At 38.8% G+C, this 17,155-nt stretch overlaps 1 protein-coding gene across 4 annotated transcripts in view; it reads right to left on the bottom strand.

Annotated features, from left to right (window-relative positions):
• Window positions 1-17,155, bottom strand: part of mapkap1 (MAPK associated protein 1) — a 244,578-nt gene that overhangs the window by 23,713 nt on the left and 203,710 nt on the right. For all 4 annotated transcript variants that reach the window (XM_055659816.1, XM_055659815.1, XM_055659817.1 and 1 more), the window contains one exon: window positions 12,739-12,876. In XM_055659816.1, the coding sequence (XP_055515791.1) occupies window positions 12,739-12,876 (138 nt within the window). The remainder of the gene's footprint in view (window positions 1-12,738; window positions 12,877-17,155) is intronic.

Here is a 17,155-nt window from a genome sequence, read left to right as displayed (position 1 = left end):
CTTGGCCTTATTGATCAGTTGGGCTCCCAGATCTTGAATTCCCTTGCAAGTAATAAAGAAACACACAATCACGTTTTAGGCAATTTTTCTCCAGTCACTGCTATTTTCAAGACTGCTGTTGGCGGAAAGGTCAACTGACAATCCCCAAATCTTCAATAGAGGATACAGTCTTGGAGTAGTTAAACTGTTTGTGGTAAACCTCAAGCACTCAATGCAGGAGCAGAGCTAGGAACAGGATCCATACAGCAGAGAGGAAACAGAAGTCCCCAGAGGAATGGATAAACCGCAGAAATGTCAGGTTAAGCTACCTCAACAATTATTTTGTTAGAAGTACAATTGCTTCAATATTCAAAGATTCACATTTGGTCAAAAGGTCAGTTTTCTTGCACCAACCATTATTCCCCTTCCCTTCAGCCTAACAAAAGGGAAAAATACTCCCCTTGGCCCAACACCCAATTTTTTACCTGTCAACCCCATTCTCCTGCCTTCTTCCTGTAACCTTTCACGCCCTGGACTTTTATGAAGGATTTATTTTAATGGAAAAGGCCAGGTACAAACTCAAACAATAAAACAATTGTCCTAGTTCACAACAAAACACCAGACCCCCCCCAACTGAAAATAATTGCTTCATTTAACCATCTGATTCAAAAATTATGTAACTGATTCCAAAAAAAACCAATAAACAATAATTGTACTACAGCCAGAAGGGGGAGGGATAAGGGAAGTTTTCAAATTGTCATTAGGCAAAAAAAAAAATCAGTTTTTTGGGGCCATAATTTAGTCACAGCAGAATTTTAAGTTTACGGTTTACACTTACAGAAATGTTCCGTAATTTATCTTTTTGAATGTACAAATACTTCTGCAAAAGAAATGAGAAACTACATGCTGATGACATATTAATTAGAGTTTCCTACTGGTTTCATGGTAAAAAGGGCAATTAAACATAATTATGATTTACTAGCCATTAAGATAAATTCCCAAATTGGAAATTGTCAAATAATTTAAAAAGTATTTTCAAAGCATTTGACAAAAAGCCCCCAGTGGTACTAATGTCCAATGTATTTTAAAAGTCTCAATGAAAAAAAATCTTAATTAGAGGCTCATTAGTATGTAAATGGAGTGGTGTTTTGTTACAACTGAGTAGGGATGATTTTCACAGAAAAACCTATTAAAAAAAGTTATTACAATAAATGCAAAAAAATTCAATTGGATGGCTTGCTTCACTTTTTTTCCCGCAGATAAGAAAAATAATACTTTCTCATTTCACATGTTGGCTCTCAACAGCTGGTTTAATGAGGCACTTATGTTTGCTCTGACTTGTTATACTGGTGGCAAAATCTAAAAAATAGGCACATACTTGCATAATTTTCTCAACTTTTTACAGATACAAATTAATTGCTTGAAGATGTTAACAGCTGTTCCTCAATATTCCAACTTCATTTGGGAAACTTGTGAGAGAACATCATCAGGCTACACAGAACGTGGGTGCTCAATCTCTCCTGCACTCAGCCAGCAGGTTTGCATGGCCACCAGCAGTCTTTAAACGGTGCGATCTGAGGTAAAATCTTGTCCTCCCTTACTGTCGGACCCAATGTTAGGTTACAATGTCAGGTTCGATCCTGGCTAAGGGTGCTTGTCTGTACGAAGTTTATATGTTCTCCCTGTGACAGTGGGTTTTCTCCGACAGCTCCTGTTTACTCCCACACTCCAAAGACGTACAGGTTTGAAGGTTAATTGGCTTGGTATAATTGTAAATTGTCCCTAGTGTGCGTCTAGGATAGTGTTAATGTTAGGGGATCGCTGGTTGGCGCTGACTCGGTGGGCCGAAGGGCCAGTTTCCGCGCTGTAAATCTAAACTTAACTAAAAGGCAACAGTGTCCATGGACTGAATATGGGACCTTCTTAGTCTGCGTCATTCAATAATTTACCATAGTGGTTTCCAAGGAATTTGACCAACAAAAATATATAGAAAGCTATCTTTGGAAGTTAAACAATGAAAGAAATGAAGGATGGAAGGCTTGAAAGCACTTACCACAGTATAAAAAATAACTTCTTACCCACATACCAAACTCTTAAATGGACTTCTCGCATGCTTGAGGTGATTCTCAATTTTCCAAATTATCTCATTGCAGTCCTTGCACTTTATTTGTACCTGCACTTTCGCTGTAACTGTAACACTATATTCTGTTCAGTTTCCTGTCTTATTTGCAATCCTTGTTTCACTCATGGTATGGTAATGATTTGCAGACACACGAGACTGCAGGTGCTGGAATCTTGAGGGAAAAAAAACAATGTGCTGGAGGAACTCAGCGGGTCAGACAGCATCTGAGCAGGGAAATGGACAGACGACATTGAGTTGGGACCTTTCCTCAGACTGATGATCAGTCTGAAGGGATCCGACCGGAAACGTCATCCATCTTTGGCATGATCGGCAAGAAAAAATAAAGTTTTTCACTTTATATCAATACACGTGAGCCAATAATACCAAAAATAGTTCTCCAAAGAATTTGCAATAATAGTGCTCTGTTCTATAAGAAAGGCTGCAGTGCAGTGAATGTTCTGAGATTTGCTGAGTTAAACAGCTTCAATACTACTGAGATTAGCAAATTAATCTGAGGAGCCCCACTAGACATATGCAGGTGCGCCGTATGGAGCTTGTGTTTGATTGAAGTAGTGTCACTGTGTTTCTTGTTTTTTAAATATGCTGCATTTTTAAAAAGCAAACATCCAAATTGCAAGTAATCAAAATAAAATCACAGACATATTGGTGTGCCCAAAAGCCAAAACTAAAATTTGGAGAAAATGTATATTCAGCATTCATGTAAGAAAAGAAAACATGTCCCACTCCAGAGCTCAGACCAAACGATATTGCTACAGCTTCAATACCTCCTCATCTAGTATACAATACTTCAAAATGGGTCACAGTAAAATAATTTTTTTTTAAATGGGGAAAATGCTTTTTATTTTAAAAGCATGCTAAAAAATGCTTTTAAAAAAAAAGCATTTTATTTGGTAATCTCCTTGGAATTCGTTTATATAAACAACATTTATTTTTTAAATGGAATGGAAGAACCACCCTTGGTTACACATACAGTGCCCTCCATAATGTTTGAGACAAAGACCCATCATTTATTTATTTTCCTCTGTACTCCACAATTTGAGATTTGTAATAGAACAAAAATCACATGTGGTTAAAGTGCACATTGTCAGATTTTAATAAAGGGCATTTTTATACATTTTGGTTTCACCATGTGGAAATTACAGCAGTGTTTATATATATTCCCCCCATTTCAGGGCCTCATAATGTTTGGGACACAGCAATGTCATGTAAATGAAAATAGTCATGTTTAGTATTTTGTTGCATATCCTTCGCATGCAATGACTGCTTGAAGTCTGCGATTCATGGACATCACCAGTTGCTGGGTGTCCTCTCTGATGATGCTCTGCCAGGCCTGTACTGCAGCCATCTTTAGCTTATGCTTGTTTTGGGGGGGGGTTAGTCCCCTTCAGTTTTCTCCTCAGCATATAAAAGGCATGCTCAATTGGGTTCAGGTCGGGCGAATTACTTGGCCACTCAAGAATGGACAATTTTTTAGCTTCGAAAAACTCCTTCGTTGCTTTAGCAGTATGTCTGGGATCATTGTCTTGCTGTAGAATGAACCGCCGGCCAATGAGTTTTGAGGCATTTGCTTGAACTTGAGCAGATAGGATGTGTCTATGCACTTCAGACTTCATTATGCTACCATCAGCAGTTGTATCATCAATGAAGATAAGTGAGCTACCTTCAGCGGCTATACCTGCCCAGGCCATAATACCCTCACCACCGTTTCACAGATGAGGTGGTATGCTTTGGATCTTGGGCAGTTCCTTCTCTCCTTCATACTTTGCTCTTGCCATCACTTTGATATAAGTTAATCCTCATCTCATCTGTCCACAAGACCTTTTTTCCAGAACTGTGGTTGCTCTTTTAAATACTTCTTGGCAAACTGTAACTTGGCCATCCTATTTTTGCAGCTAACAAGTGTTTTGCATCTTGCAGTACAGCCTCTGTATTTCTGTTCATGAAGTCTTCTGTGGTCATTGACAAATCCACACCTGTCTCCTGAAGAGTGTTTCTGATCTGTCGGACAGGTGTTTGGAGATTTTTCTTTATTATAGAGAAAATTCTTCTGTCATCAGCTGTGGAGGTCTTCCTTGGCCTTCTTTTGCGATTAGTAAGCTCACCAGTGCTCTCTTTCTTCTTAACGATGTTCCAAACAGTAGATTTTGGCAAGCCTAAGGTTTGGATGATGTCTCTAACAATTTTATTCGTGTTTCTCAGTCTCATAATGGCTTTGTTGACTTTCATTGGCACAACGTTGGTCCTCATGTTGATAAACAGCAATATAAGCTTGCAAAGGTGATGGAAAGACTGGAGAGAAGACTAGGTGCTGAGAGCTCTCTTATACCTGCATTAAGGAGGCAATTAAACACACCTGAGCAATTACAAACACCTGTGAAGCCATATGTCCCAAATATTATGGTGCCCTGAAATGGGGGGACTATGTATAAACACAGCTGTAATTTCTACATGGTGAAACCAAAATGTATAAAAATGCCCTTTAATAAAATCTGACAATGTGCACTTTAACCACATGTGATCTGTTCTATTACAAATCTCAAATTGTGGAGTACAGAGGCAAATAAATAAATGATGGATCTTTGTCCCAAACATTATGGAGGGCACTGTAACTGAGAGGAATTAAACCTAGAAATATATTATGGGCTAGTTTCTTCCCACAGGGTTTATCTGACCTGTCGGTAATTCCAGCATTATCAGTGAAAAGACAATATATGATTACTGGTAGACAAAACTGCTGGAGAAACTCAGCGGGTGAGGCAGCATCTATGGAGTGAAGGAATAAGTGACGTTTCGGGTCTCGACCCAAAACGTCACCTATTCCTTCTCTCCATAGATGCAGCCTCACCTGCTGAGTTTCTCCAGCATTTTTGTCTATCTTCGATTTTTCCAGCATCTGCAGTTCTTTCTTAAACATATATGATTACTGACTATCTTTAGGCAGAGGGTGTTGAATCTGTGGAAATCTTTGCCACAGAAGGCTGTGGAGGCAAAGTCAGTGGATATACTTAAGGAATAGATAGATAGTTTCTTGATTAATACAGGCATCAAAGGTTATGGGGAGAGGGCAGGGGAATGGGGTTAGGAGGGAGAGATGGATCAGCCATGGTTGAATAGCTGAGTAAGCGATGGGCCAAATGGGCCAAATGGCCTAATTCTACTATCCACAATCCTTTGATTGTTTTGCTTTGATGTCTGAATTTCATCATCTTCTCAGTATTTTGCTTTTGTACTATTCTGGAAGTATAGCAGTAACTGTTGAAGAATTGACAAAAAGGCTTAACACAATCAAAATGATAAGAAAGAGTTATATGAACATGTAATAAATGGGAAGGTGAGAATCGAGAAACCACAGGAGGAAAGTGATAAAAAAGTAAGAATGGTGTGAAGATGCACTCAATCATAACAGGTAGGCATCACCACGTCTGAAGAACAATAATAGTAAAATGAAAGAAATTTTAAAAGAATACTGCATTGAACTGGCAAACCCAATAAACGTACAATGGTTCTGTACAGTGGACGGCTCGATTGTAATCATATATTGTCTTTCCACTGATTGATTAGCACGCAACAAAAGCTTTTCACTGTACCATGGTACACGTGACAGTAAACTACCACAAATACTTCAGTGAACACTTTTCTTTGAGTTTTTTTTTTAAAGCATTAATAATATAAAGCAAAAGTATAGGACAGGATGGCTGAAAGTAATTGTAAATAGTTAAAAATATTGGAATTGTCCAATTCTCCAAAGTGATTTCATTTTGCATTTTTGACTATAACATATTTAACCTCCCAAGGGTACAATGTGAGAGGAGGTACACATTGTACTTTCCGTTTTTAAAGCAAATTTATTTTAAAGTAGGGTTGAAGCTCACAGCTCAAAATAGGGTTTGCCATAATATACTGCCATTTTTGAGAAATGTCAAATCAGCCATCTCGAGCAGCATGACAGAGGTTTTATGTGCAATTTAATTGGAAAAGTTTCACATAACTAGTCTAATTCACACCGACATTATGGGATACACATCAGGATCAGATCAGACTGCTTCAGTCTGTGGAAAACTGACAGAAACCTCCTCGTTAATACTACGGTGAAATGGCACAGACTACAGTTGCTCGCTGTGCAAGGGCCAAACTCTTTGCAGCTGATTCTTGCATCCTTGTCCTCATATTGCACATTCACCCTCTGCCAACTGACTCCTTTTGGAATGTAGCAGTGTAGCTTGTAAATCACAGTACACCCCACTGCCCGCCACTATCACCTCACCAGTCTTGTTTTAGGAACAGATGATAAATAAATCAAAGTGTACTAAGCAGTTCGTCCACATGGCAATCGCCTCCCTCATTCCTTCTGCAGCTCATCAATCAAACTATTGTCTACTTGAAAGCCAAGGCTTGTAAATGTCATCTCCACTCAAGTCCAAGTAGAAGGAAATCTGAACACTGCTGGGAGTTTTAATTGGTTAGTGTAATTAAGCTAAAATACCCTAGTAGGCTAGTTCTGACAGGATAGTCAAGACCTCTATTAATAAGGCTGATTACAGTATTTGCTACAAGAATGATGCAAATGCATGCAAAAATTTTAATTCTGCTCCTGATATCACCATCATTTGCTGAACTCGCATAGATTTAATTTTTTTTTTTGCACAAATGATGGAGCATTTTAAAAGGAACTGATTAGAATGCGGAAATTACCTAAAGTTAGCATGAGCTTGCTCCACATTGTCGATCAACTGAGAAATTATGTTATGAAAAAGGCCAGGATGGTTTGGAACACATTTTTAATAATTGCATTATGGTTCTTGTGGTTGGAAGCAGCAGTAAAAGAAGTGAGTTGAGAGTAAGGAAGGAAACTTGCCTGAGCACAACCTTTTCCTTAAGAGAGCCTTTTCCCCTCACAAACTGACAAGTTGAGCAGAGTTTGACTGCACCGACAGCCATTTGGACGTGCACAGCAACAATCTCGGTCAGCTCCTCACCTCCGTGCCATCCCCAACCACTTAATTATATCACAGACAAAATTACCAATCATTGTCTCTTTTAATAAATAACTCTCAGCAGCAGCAGAAAGCAGTTAATACAGTATCCAAATACTATTAACGCGCTTGCTAATTGGCCAGGCTTTACAGTGGCAGCAGCAAATCAGGGCAGAATGTCCCGTGGTCGTCATGGATATCACAACCTGTTAATCAGAATTGTGAACCAAATTGAATAATCGCGCTGGTGAAGCAGTGCCCGCAGCATGTGGCTGGCACAGGCGCAAGAACGTGTTAAAATGCCACGTCAAATCAGATTCTTTCAAAAACAGAGTCTGAAGAAGGGCCCCGACCTGAAACAGTCATCCATGCATTTTCTCCAGAGATTCTGCCTGGCCCACTGAGTTGCTCCAACATTATGTGTTCATTGCACCACCTCCCATCATAAAACCACCCTCACCTTTATCAATGTATTACCTCCTCACCTCGCTTCCGGCTCCCCCCCCCCCCCCCAATCAGTCTGTAGAAGGGTTCCAACCCAAAAAGTAAGCTACCCATGTTCTCCGAGGATGCCGCCTGACCCGCTGAGTTATTCCAGCACTTTGTGCATTCATCAACACATACCAGGGCTTAATTCAATATTGTTTGCCAATTTCAACAAGCAAAGGGGGGGGGGAGAATTGCCCCCGACACAAGTGAACAAAATACTTGGAACAGGCTGGGGTGGATGCAGGGGTGTGTTGGGAATACTTTTATTTAGCCATCACCAGCTCTTCTCTGTTACTCTGCCCAATGTGGATTAAACAGCACCAAGTGGGGAATATGCATTACAGCAAAGTTGCATGTGGCTATAGTACGTTGCCAAAAACAACAAATTGGCACCGGGGCTCAAGTATAGATTACCTTGTCAGACAACTGTGAAAGCATCCCAAATAGTCCTAATGCAGATTTAAAATCTGGACCCAGACCAACCTGGCACTTGGTTCTCTCCAAACATCACCTTAGGATTACTTATATTACGTTACTCCTTAAACAAATAGGGTTTTTGTCCAGTTAACAAAGCAGCTGAGCATACTGTCAAGTACCGTAAAAATAAAAATGAGCACCAAAGTGAAATTTGTGACCCATGCACATGTGATAAGCCACACTGGAGGTCCATATTGCTGGGAAGCCTGTAAACATTAACTGCGCTTTAAATGAATTAAGATTACCTCCTTTTAAAGTTTGCCACCAGTGTGATCCATATTACAGCAAGATTCAAGGCATTAATTACACTGAACTGAATCAACTCAGGAACGGGGCTTTGCAGGGCGCAGCACTACATTAGCATGTGTCAAGTATCTTTGGTTTTAAATGAAAACCACATAAAAACATTTCTACCATCAATTTTGCTATCACTAACCGCCAGCACGAATTCTGCAAGGGAAGCTATTTTCGTGCAGATGTGAAATTCAATGAAAAAGACCGACTCTTGTAGGAACATCAATCAAAACGTCGGCTGCAGTGACAGATCTCAACGGTGAGGGAGGGTTAAAGGTCACAGGTTAAGGAAAAAGCCAAGCTCTGGTTGAGCTCTAATATCTCTGTGGTGGAAGTCTTGGAAAGGTACACCCTCCTGTATTAGCCTACCATCATTAATCTTCTTGCCACCTTCTTTAGCTAGTCAAGCAGAACTGCTCAGTAGAAAACTATATGATGGGGCACGACGAGAAGGCCCAGTCCCCATTATCAGGTTAACGTTCTGTTAAGCCCCTCTGCAGCAGTGGAATGATAACGATTGAGGGGGGGATCAAGGTCACACGATGTACTGCATCCAATTAATGATATCCAGGATTTAACCAAATAATGCAGCGCTGAAAGAAAACTGAAACATCTTATTTAACAGTGAAACAAAGCAATCTTTCATCACGTATCGAGACTTGACAAGTTTATTAGCATACTAGCATTTGCAACCATTTCTAAGTGTTGCAAAGCCAAGTTCATATAAGAGAGCGAGAGAGAGAGAGAGAGAGAGATGAGAGAGGGAGAGCGCGAAAGAGAGAGGGGAGGGGGAGAGGGAGTGGGGGAGGTGAAGGGGGAGGGGGAGAGAAATACACTGCATAAAATAAACCATTTAATTAGTGGCTGGACGGCAAGACATTTTGAAAGCTGGGTTTAAGGTAATGCTGACTGTAGCGTGAGATACCAAAACATCCTCTGATTACGACCACCGTCATTAACGCAAAGGAGGATCTAAATAAGCAAATAGCCATCATTTTATTTTTTAAATAACAGCTTCACATGTATGGTAATATCAAAATTATTCTGCAAAACGGACCAATAAGCTAAACACGCAGCGATTTGGCGCTGTTTGTATCGCAATTAAAAATCAACATGCATTATATGGAGCCTTCATATCAAAAATAGTATTTTAGTTTGTAGCATCCAAGTGTTCGAGTATTTTCTACTCGGAACCATGCCACTGACTATTCTGTGGAATGATAAGAAAATTGGTGATTTGACAACGCATATCATTGAATTATTAAATCCTGCTAAATTTATATGCATTTCAATGACTAAACTTTAAAATGATTTATTGCACCTTAGAAGTATTTGAACATTTTTGCTTAGAAATGTTAAATAAACTGTTTTTATAATGAGTTACAATTGCCATCATATTTTCTAATTTAGACAGTAAAAAGTAATCAAACTATAAAATGTTTACGATTAAATCTTTAATAAAAGATAATAAATTAACTTATAATGGAGACAGAAATGTCCCTCCCTAAAAACCATCCAAGATACTGTGGTGAACAAGCTTCGCAGGAAGCAAGATGGATTTCTTATGGAGGCCGAGAAGGGTGCATTTCCATAAGTAAAACAATCCTTCATTTGAAATTGGTCCCAAGTAATCGTGTGTTCTGATGGAATTGGGTAAAACTGTTCAAATATAGACTACAAATCCTAATATGAACAGTTTTAAAATCAACAAACACTGTACAATATATAATTAAGAATGATAAAACAATTGTATAAACATACATTGTCCTCCATAATGTTTAGGACATTTATTTATTTGCATCTGTACTCCGCAATTAGTGATTTGTAATAGTAAAAAAAATCACATGTGGTTGAAGTGCACATTGTCAGATTTTATTAAAAGCCATTTTTATACATTTTGGTTTTACCATGTAGAAATTACAGCTGTGTTTATATGTAATCCCCCCATTTCAGGGCACCATAATATTTGGGGCACATGGCTTCACAGGTGTTTGTGATTGCCTCCTTAATGCAGGTATATGAGAGCTCTCAGCAGCTAGTCTTTCCCCAGTCTTTCCATCACCTTTGGAAACTTTTATTGCTGTTTATCAACATGAGGACCAAAGTTGCGCAAATGAAAGTCAAATAAGCCATTATGAGACTGAGAAACAAGAATAAAACTGTTAGAGACATCAGCCAAACCTTAGGGTTACCAATACCTACTGTTTGGAACACCATTAAGAAGAAAGAGAGCACTGGTGAGCTTACTAATTGCAAAGGGACTGGCAGGCCAAGGAAGACCTCCACAGCTGATGACAGAAGTATTCTCTCTATAATAAAGAAAAATCCCCAAACACCTGTCCAACACATCAGAAACGCTCTTCAGGTGTCAGGTGTGAATTTGTCAATGACCACTGTCCGCAGAAGACTTCATAAACAGAAATACAGAGGCTACACTGCAAGGTGCAAACCACTAGGATGGCCAGGTTACAGTTTGCCAAGAAGTACTTAAAAGAGCAACCACAGTTCTGGAAAAAGGTATTGTGGGCAGATGAGATGAAGATTAACTTAGATCAGAGTGATGGCAAGAGCAAAGTATGGAGCAGAGAAGGAACTGCCCAAGATCCAAAGCATATCACCTCATCTGTGAAGCACAGTGGTTGAGATGTTTTGGCCTGGGCATGTATGTATGGCTGCTGAAGGTACTGGTTCACTAATCTTCATTGATGATACAGCTGCTGGTGGTAGGAGCATAATGAATTCTGAAGTGTATATACAAATTCTATCTGCTCAAGTTCAAATAAATGCCTCAAAACTCATTGGCTGACGTTTCATTCTACAGCAAGACAATAATAATAATAATAAATTTTATTTATTGGGCGCCTTTCAGACATCTCAAGGACACCTTACATAGGTTAACAGGAAATATAAACATATAATCAGAATAAAATAAATAATAAAGACATCACAGAAACACAAATTAAAGACAGAATTCAGTCCAAAATCAAAAATCAAAAACACAATGTGAAGAGAGAGCAGCGGCAGCTAAAGCGCGCCAGCATCCACTCTCCCTTCACGGCAGCCATCTTGTACAAAGACTAACAGGATTACCTTACAGACAAAAAATCATCCCCCCACAATGGACACCACTGTGGGGGAAGGCACAATGTCCAGTCCCTATCCCAAGTTCACCCCATAGTCAGGCCTATTGAGGCCACCGCAATTGCCTCTATGGAGGCCCGATGTTCATGGCCGTTCTCACTGGGTGGTCTTGCCCCGACGTCGGGAGAGTCCCAATGATCCCAAACATACTGCTAAAGGAACAAAGGAGTTTTTCCAAAGCTAAAATATAGTAAATTTTTGAGTGGCCAAATCAATCACCCGATCTGAACCCAATTGAGCATGCCTTTTATATGCTGCAGAGAAAAATGAGGGGTTCTAGCCCACAAAACAAGCATAAGCTAAAGATGGCTGCAATACAGGCCTGGCAGAGCATCACCTGAGAAGACACCCAGCAACTGGTGATGTCCATGAATCGCAGTCTTCAAGCAGTCATTGAATGCAAAGGATATGTAACAAAATACTAAAAAAGACTACTTTCATTTACATGACATTGCTGTGTCCCAAACATTATGGTGCCCTGAAATGGGGGGACTATGTATAAACCCTGCTGTAATTTCTACATGGTGAAACCAAAATGTATAAAAATAGCCTTTATTAAAATCCGACAATGTGCACTTTAACCACATGTGATTTTTGTTCTATTACAAATCTCAAATTGTGGAGTACAGAGGCAAATAAATAAATGATGGGTCATTGTCCCAAACATTATGGCGAGCACTGTATGAATGAAATCTTACATGTTATTTTCCTTCACACTGTGTCAGCTAATACCCACAAACACTTGTCAAATCAAATTATCCAGGTACAGACGGCAATGAACTTGGATATAAACACTAAAACCATAAACCTCTTCTTAACACAACTTAATGTTCAACCCTACCACATTCCTGTTTAAAAATAGGAGCACAATAAAGAGCAAACATCTAACTGACATGAGAACACCAGTAACTGATTGTATGTCACAGACCTTATTAAATTCTCAACTTAAATTTGACTGGGTTTATCACCAGCCAACTCTGATAGATTAACAGGGCCGCTGCAGAGTGTGACAAAATGTTGCTCAACCTTTTGAGATGGCTGAAAATTTAGGAAATGATTTCAATAACATAGCAGTTTTACAGTTCGCAATCCAAAAGATAAAATAATAGATCATTGGCACTGCTGTCTTATCTAATATTAAACCTGTGGACAATATGCGGCTCTAATTTTTCTATTTGAGTGCGTGCACTTATTCATAGAGCAGCACAAAGATACACACCAAAAAAAAATAGTACCACATACTTGGACTCTTCTCTTCCACAAGGTCACAAGCGCAGAGTAGATCAGAATCAATTGAAATGGGTTTCTGTTTAATCCAAAACTTGGTGCTTGCCTTCTGATTAGTAACAGGGTCTATCTCCACCTTTTCTCCCGAGATACCTGTGAATCAGTGGGGATATAAACCAGTGGGCTGTGTAAGTGATTTTATATCAACCATTTGACACACTTTATAAATCTTAATGGAATGAACACATAAAATACTCTCTTAAGCCCTCTGAAACTCTGGAGCTTTTCTGCAGCATTCTAAGAGAAGATTGAATACAGAGCAGATCTCTGGACCACCAGCTGAACAAAATAATGATAAAAAGCAAGTGATATGAGCACTGTATTCTTAAAAACAGTAGTGCAGAATTTGGTTACACTTAAAACGCCATCACTTTATCAAATAAAGACACCGATTATTGTGAGAAAGTTACAAGACTGCTACAGTATTCTAGTTATTTACAACATAAAGTAACATGACTCACTGGATCAGATTGGATATTAGTTTTATAATCGTGGTGATACAAGAAGCAACGCCTCAAAGTGCATTGTGTTGAAGTAAAAGCAGTTTAGTTTAGAGATACAGCGTGGAAATAGTCCCTTCGGCTCACTGAGTCCACGCCGACCATCGATCACCCATATTCTATGTTATCCCAGTTTCACATCCTAACACGAGGAGCAAATTACAGAAGCCAATTAACCTACATGACTTTGGAATGGGGGAGGAAACTGGAGCACCCGGAGAAAACCCACACGGTTACAGGGAGAACGTACAACCTCTGCAGACAGCACCCGCAGTCAGGATCGATCCTGGGTGTCTGGCGATGTAAGGCAAGCTCTACTGCTGTGCCACAGTGCTGCCCAGTTGTTAAGACAATAAGGCAAATTTGGAGGATGGTGCAGAAATACACGACTTGATATATACAAGGTTTACTGAGATCCAACTTAAAATGCTTGTTTTTATTTTGGATGAATTAATTCAAACACTATGGGGACAGCATTAACGAACAGTCCTGTTACAGTAAGTGATTAGATTGGGGGTGAAATTGCCAGTAAAGGTTTATGATGTAGAAACTAACTAATGTCATGATATGGCTATATCCTACATGAAGTAACACTGTGCAAGGATACTGAATGTTAATTGTATAACTACATATTCATCTCAGTACAGCAGTTCTGGGTAATAATTTCAATTACTGTACAAATCAAACTTGAAAAGATGAAGTGCGGTGGAAAAAAAAAAATCACAACTTTGTGCTTAATATGCTCTCATTAATTGGCTATTTTTTAAAAACACGAAATAAACCTTTCAATGACTTGTTAGATCTAGTGATGCAATAAAAGCTAAAAATCTAATTACAAAGAAAAAAAAAACCATTGAGGAAATGTTTCAGTGATCATTCCTCATCTTTGTGGCAAGTTGAATTAATTTTCCTTTACTTTGAACCAAATAAATGACCCAGTATGATAAATGATCCAGGCAGTCGCAAAGTGATGCATTTTCCAACCAACGTTAAGAAACCCACAGATCTAACTGTTTCTGCGGAGAGAGCTTTCTGGCCGTTCAGCTGTCAAGCATCAATTCCCTGGGAATCTTGGCGTGAGGCAACTATGATATCGTAAACCTGGCTGAGCAGCCAATCTCTCGGTTGCTAAATATTTTAACTCTCCTTCCCAAACCAACCTTTCTGTCCTGGGCCTCCTGCACTGGCAGAGTGAGGCCCAGCACAAATTGGAGGAACAGCACCTCATATTTCACATGGGCAGCTCAAAACCAAGCGGTATTAATATTGATTTCCCTAACTTTGTAACCCTTGCTCTCTCTCCGTCCCTCCCCCACCCTAGTTCTCTGACTTGTTTCACTGTTCAGATTAATTTTACTGTTTGTATGCCTCGTTGTCATCTTCCCCTCAGCCAAAAATGAAGCATTCTACATTTCCTAGGTCATCGCCTGCTTTGATTTGTCGTTTTCACACCTTGCATTCTCTTTGTACCTTTCCGTATCTCCAGTTTCCCTCTACCGACTCTCAGTCTGAAGAAAGGTCTCGACCCGAAACGTCACCCATTCCTTCTCTCCAGAGATGCTGCCTGCCCCGCTGAGTTACTCCAGCATTTTGTGTTTATCTTCAGCCAATCACAGAGTCAACTCATTATTATTGCCACCAAAGCCGCAAACCAGGAAGCACTTCAGCTTTTTTGTACCGTAGTAAATACAAAGGTCGGAATGATTAAAATAATTAAAAAGGTAGGAATAGCCAATTGATTTGAAATGCTAAATCCCTTACATTTAGCACGTCAGAAAGGAATTATTGCAGATATAAACTTAATTCTTTTAAGAGCTAGTTAACTTGGAAAGCAGTGATTATTGCTTGATAACCCTTAAAAACTCTTTGAACACATGTAATCAAGTGCAAGATATTCAGATTGAGCAGCAGGAATATTTTGTCAACACCAAAGGTTTAAATCAATTCACGATTTCAGCTTGATTTCTGTGCAGTATGAGTATAATAGATTATGAAAAGGAGCCCTGGTACTCACAAATTAATCCTCAAATTGTTACCAGCTGATCCCAGAGTCCATGTGGTCAGTAAACATCAATGAAATTGTCATTGCCACTGTGAAATCAGCACTGATAGGGAAATATTTTCCATTGAACACCAATATCCAATTTTCAAAGCATCAGAATGCACTTTACAAAAGTCTGATGGAGTGAATGTGTCCACAAAAGCATCCACTACATAACTTATTTGCAAAAAAAGCAAGAGACTAAAATGCCTAACAAGTCTTCGGTGAATTTAAAAGTGTAATTATCTTCTCTCATTTCAGACTTTCAATATGATCACTAAGATATAGTTGCCTTTTCTAAGAGCACAATTGGTTGCTATGAAAATGAATTAATAAGCTGATTGTTTATCCACTTGTTTTAAACCAAGGTCAGATACTAGCCAGATCACTAGAGGTCTCTCCACATTTGTGTGGACAATTCCATGGCATTTACAACCTCAGGCAATTTAACTTAACATTTAAAAATGACCCCGCTATCACAAGCATTCTCTGGTACTTTTTCAAATATTATCTCAGATTAAGAGCCCAAACATAGTTGAAATAGAACCCATAGCTTTCTGGCATAGAAGTGCTTGGCCATAAATTGAAGGAAACTAAAACTTGAGAAATCAACAGAATTTTTTTTTAAAGTGCAGAAGTTGGAAATCCAAAATACAAACAGAAAATACTGTAAACCCTCAGCCAGTCAAGCAGCATCTGCGGAAATAGAAGCAGTGAACAATATTAATGTTTTGTCTCCTTTCCAGTTTTGTTAAAGGGTCTTCAGCCTGAAATATTAGCTGCTGAGTGTTTCCAGCATTTCTGTTTTACTTAAGGAACATATTTTTATCCCAGCTATAGACAGAATTTTCTACACTACATAATTCATAGCTGAATGGAGATATTAGGGGCTGTGATGGCATAAGAAATAAAATCTCATCTCTGCTGAGAAATTTTCAATATGGCAGCAAGCCAGCTCCCTGAGGAGATTGATACCATAATGAATATCAATCCATTGTTTCAACAAGGCTGGTAATTTACACAGCCAAACAGGTGTACTAAGGCTCATTTTAGTACAGACAAAAGAGTCAAAAATAATGAAGTATAGTTTGAGCGGTGTAATAATCTACTTGAATATGCAAAACCTGGTTCATTAGGGAATCTTTGCCACTAATGCGACTTGTGAAAGGAAGTCTTATTCTACAAACGCTCTAGATAGTGTTCATCCTTTCAAAGTACGAATAAATTTAGAGTGTGGTCCAGACACCTGGCAAATAAACATGTTCACTTCTGCACAGATTTAACCATTTGCTTGACCAATGTGGTCAACTCCTCATTGTGCTAAATGTTGTCAATATAACAATGACTGTACTTGTAAAATAATCACCAGGGTATGAAGTACCCGGTTTGTGGTGATTAGCTCTCCAAACTCCAGTCGAAATAAAATTTGATTTTGTATTATTTAAAGAATTTCCATTTGTCCTTAACAAAAATTAATATTTGGTCGGCATGAATCGCTAAATTAACAAGTAACTTCCCAACTCTTCAAAGAACGCTTTTAATAATGCAAGTGTAAATAAAGTATATTAGCGTGACGACACCCAACATAAAACAATTATTAAATAACTAGAGAAAAGGCATCAATATTTTTATGATTGTAATTTTCATTAAACATGAAAGACAGCATTAACAAAACCTGATATGTAAGCCCAGAGGAGTAACGGATCACTAAAAGATTAAAAAATAAACTAATCTCAATAAAAACACTAATTGAAGTGAACAGAATGCATACATTTTAATAAACAGAAAATGGTGAATATTTTCTATGATAATAAATCGGATAAATTGAAAA

Source organism: Leucoraja erinacea, chromosome 31 (assembly GCF_028641065.1).
Source record: "Leucoraja erinacea ecotype New England chromosome 31, Leri_hhj_1, whole genome shotgun sequence".
Taxonomy (NCBI): domain Eukaryota; kingdom Metazoa; phylum Chordata; class Chondrichthyes; order Rajiformes; family Rajidae; genus Leucoraja; species Leucoraja erinaceus.
The sequence above is the reverse complement of the archived record's forward strand: the minus strand, read 5'-3'. Positions and strand labels throughout refer to the sequence as shown.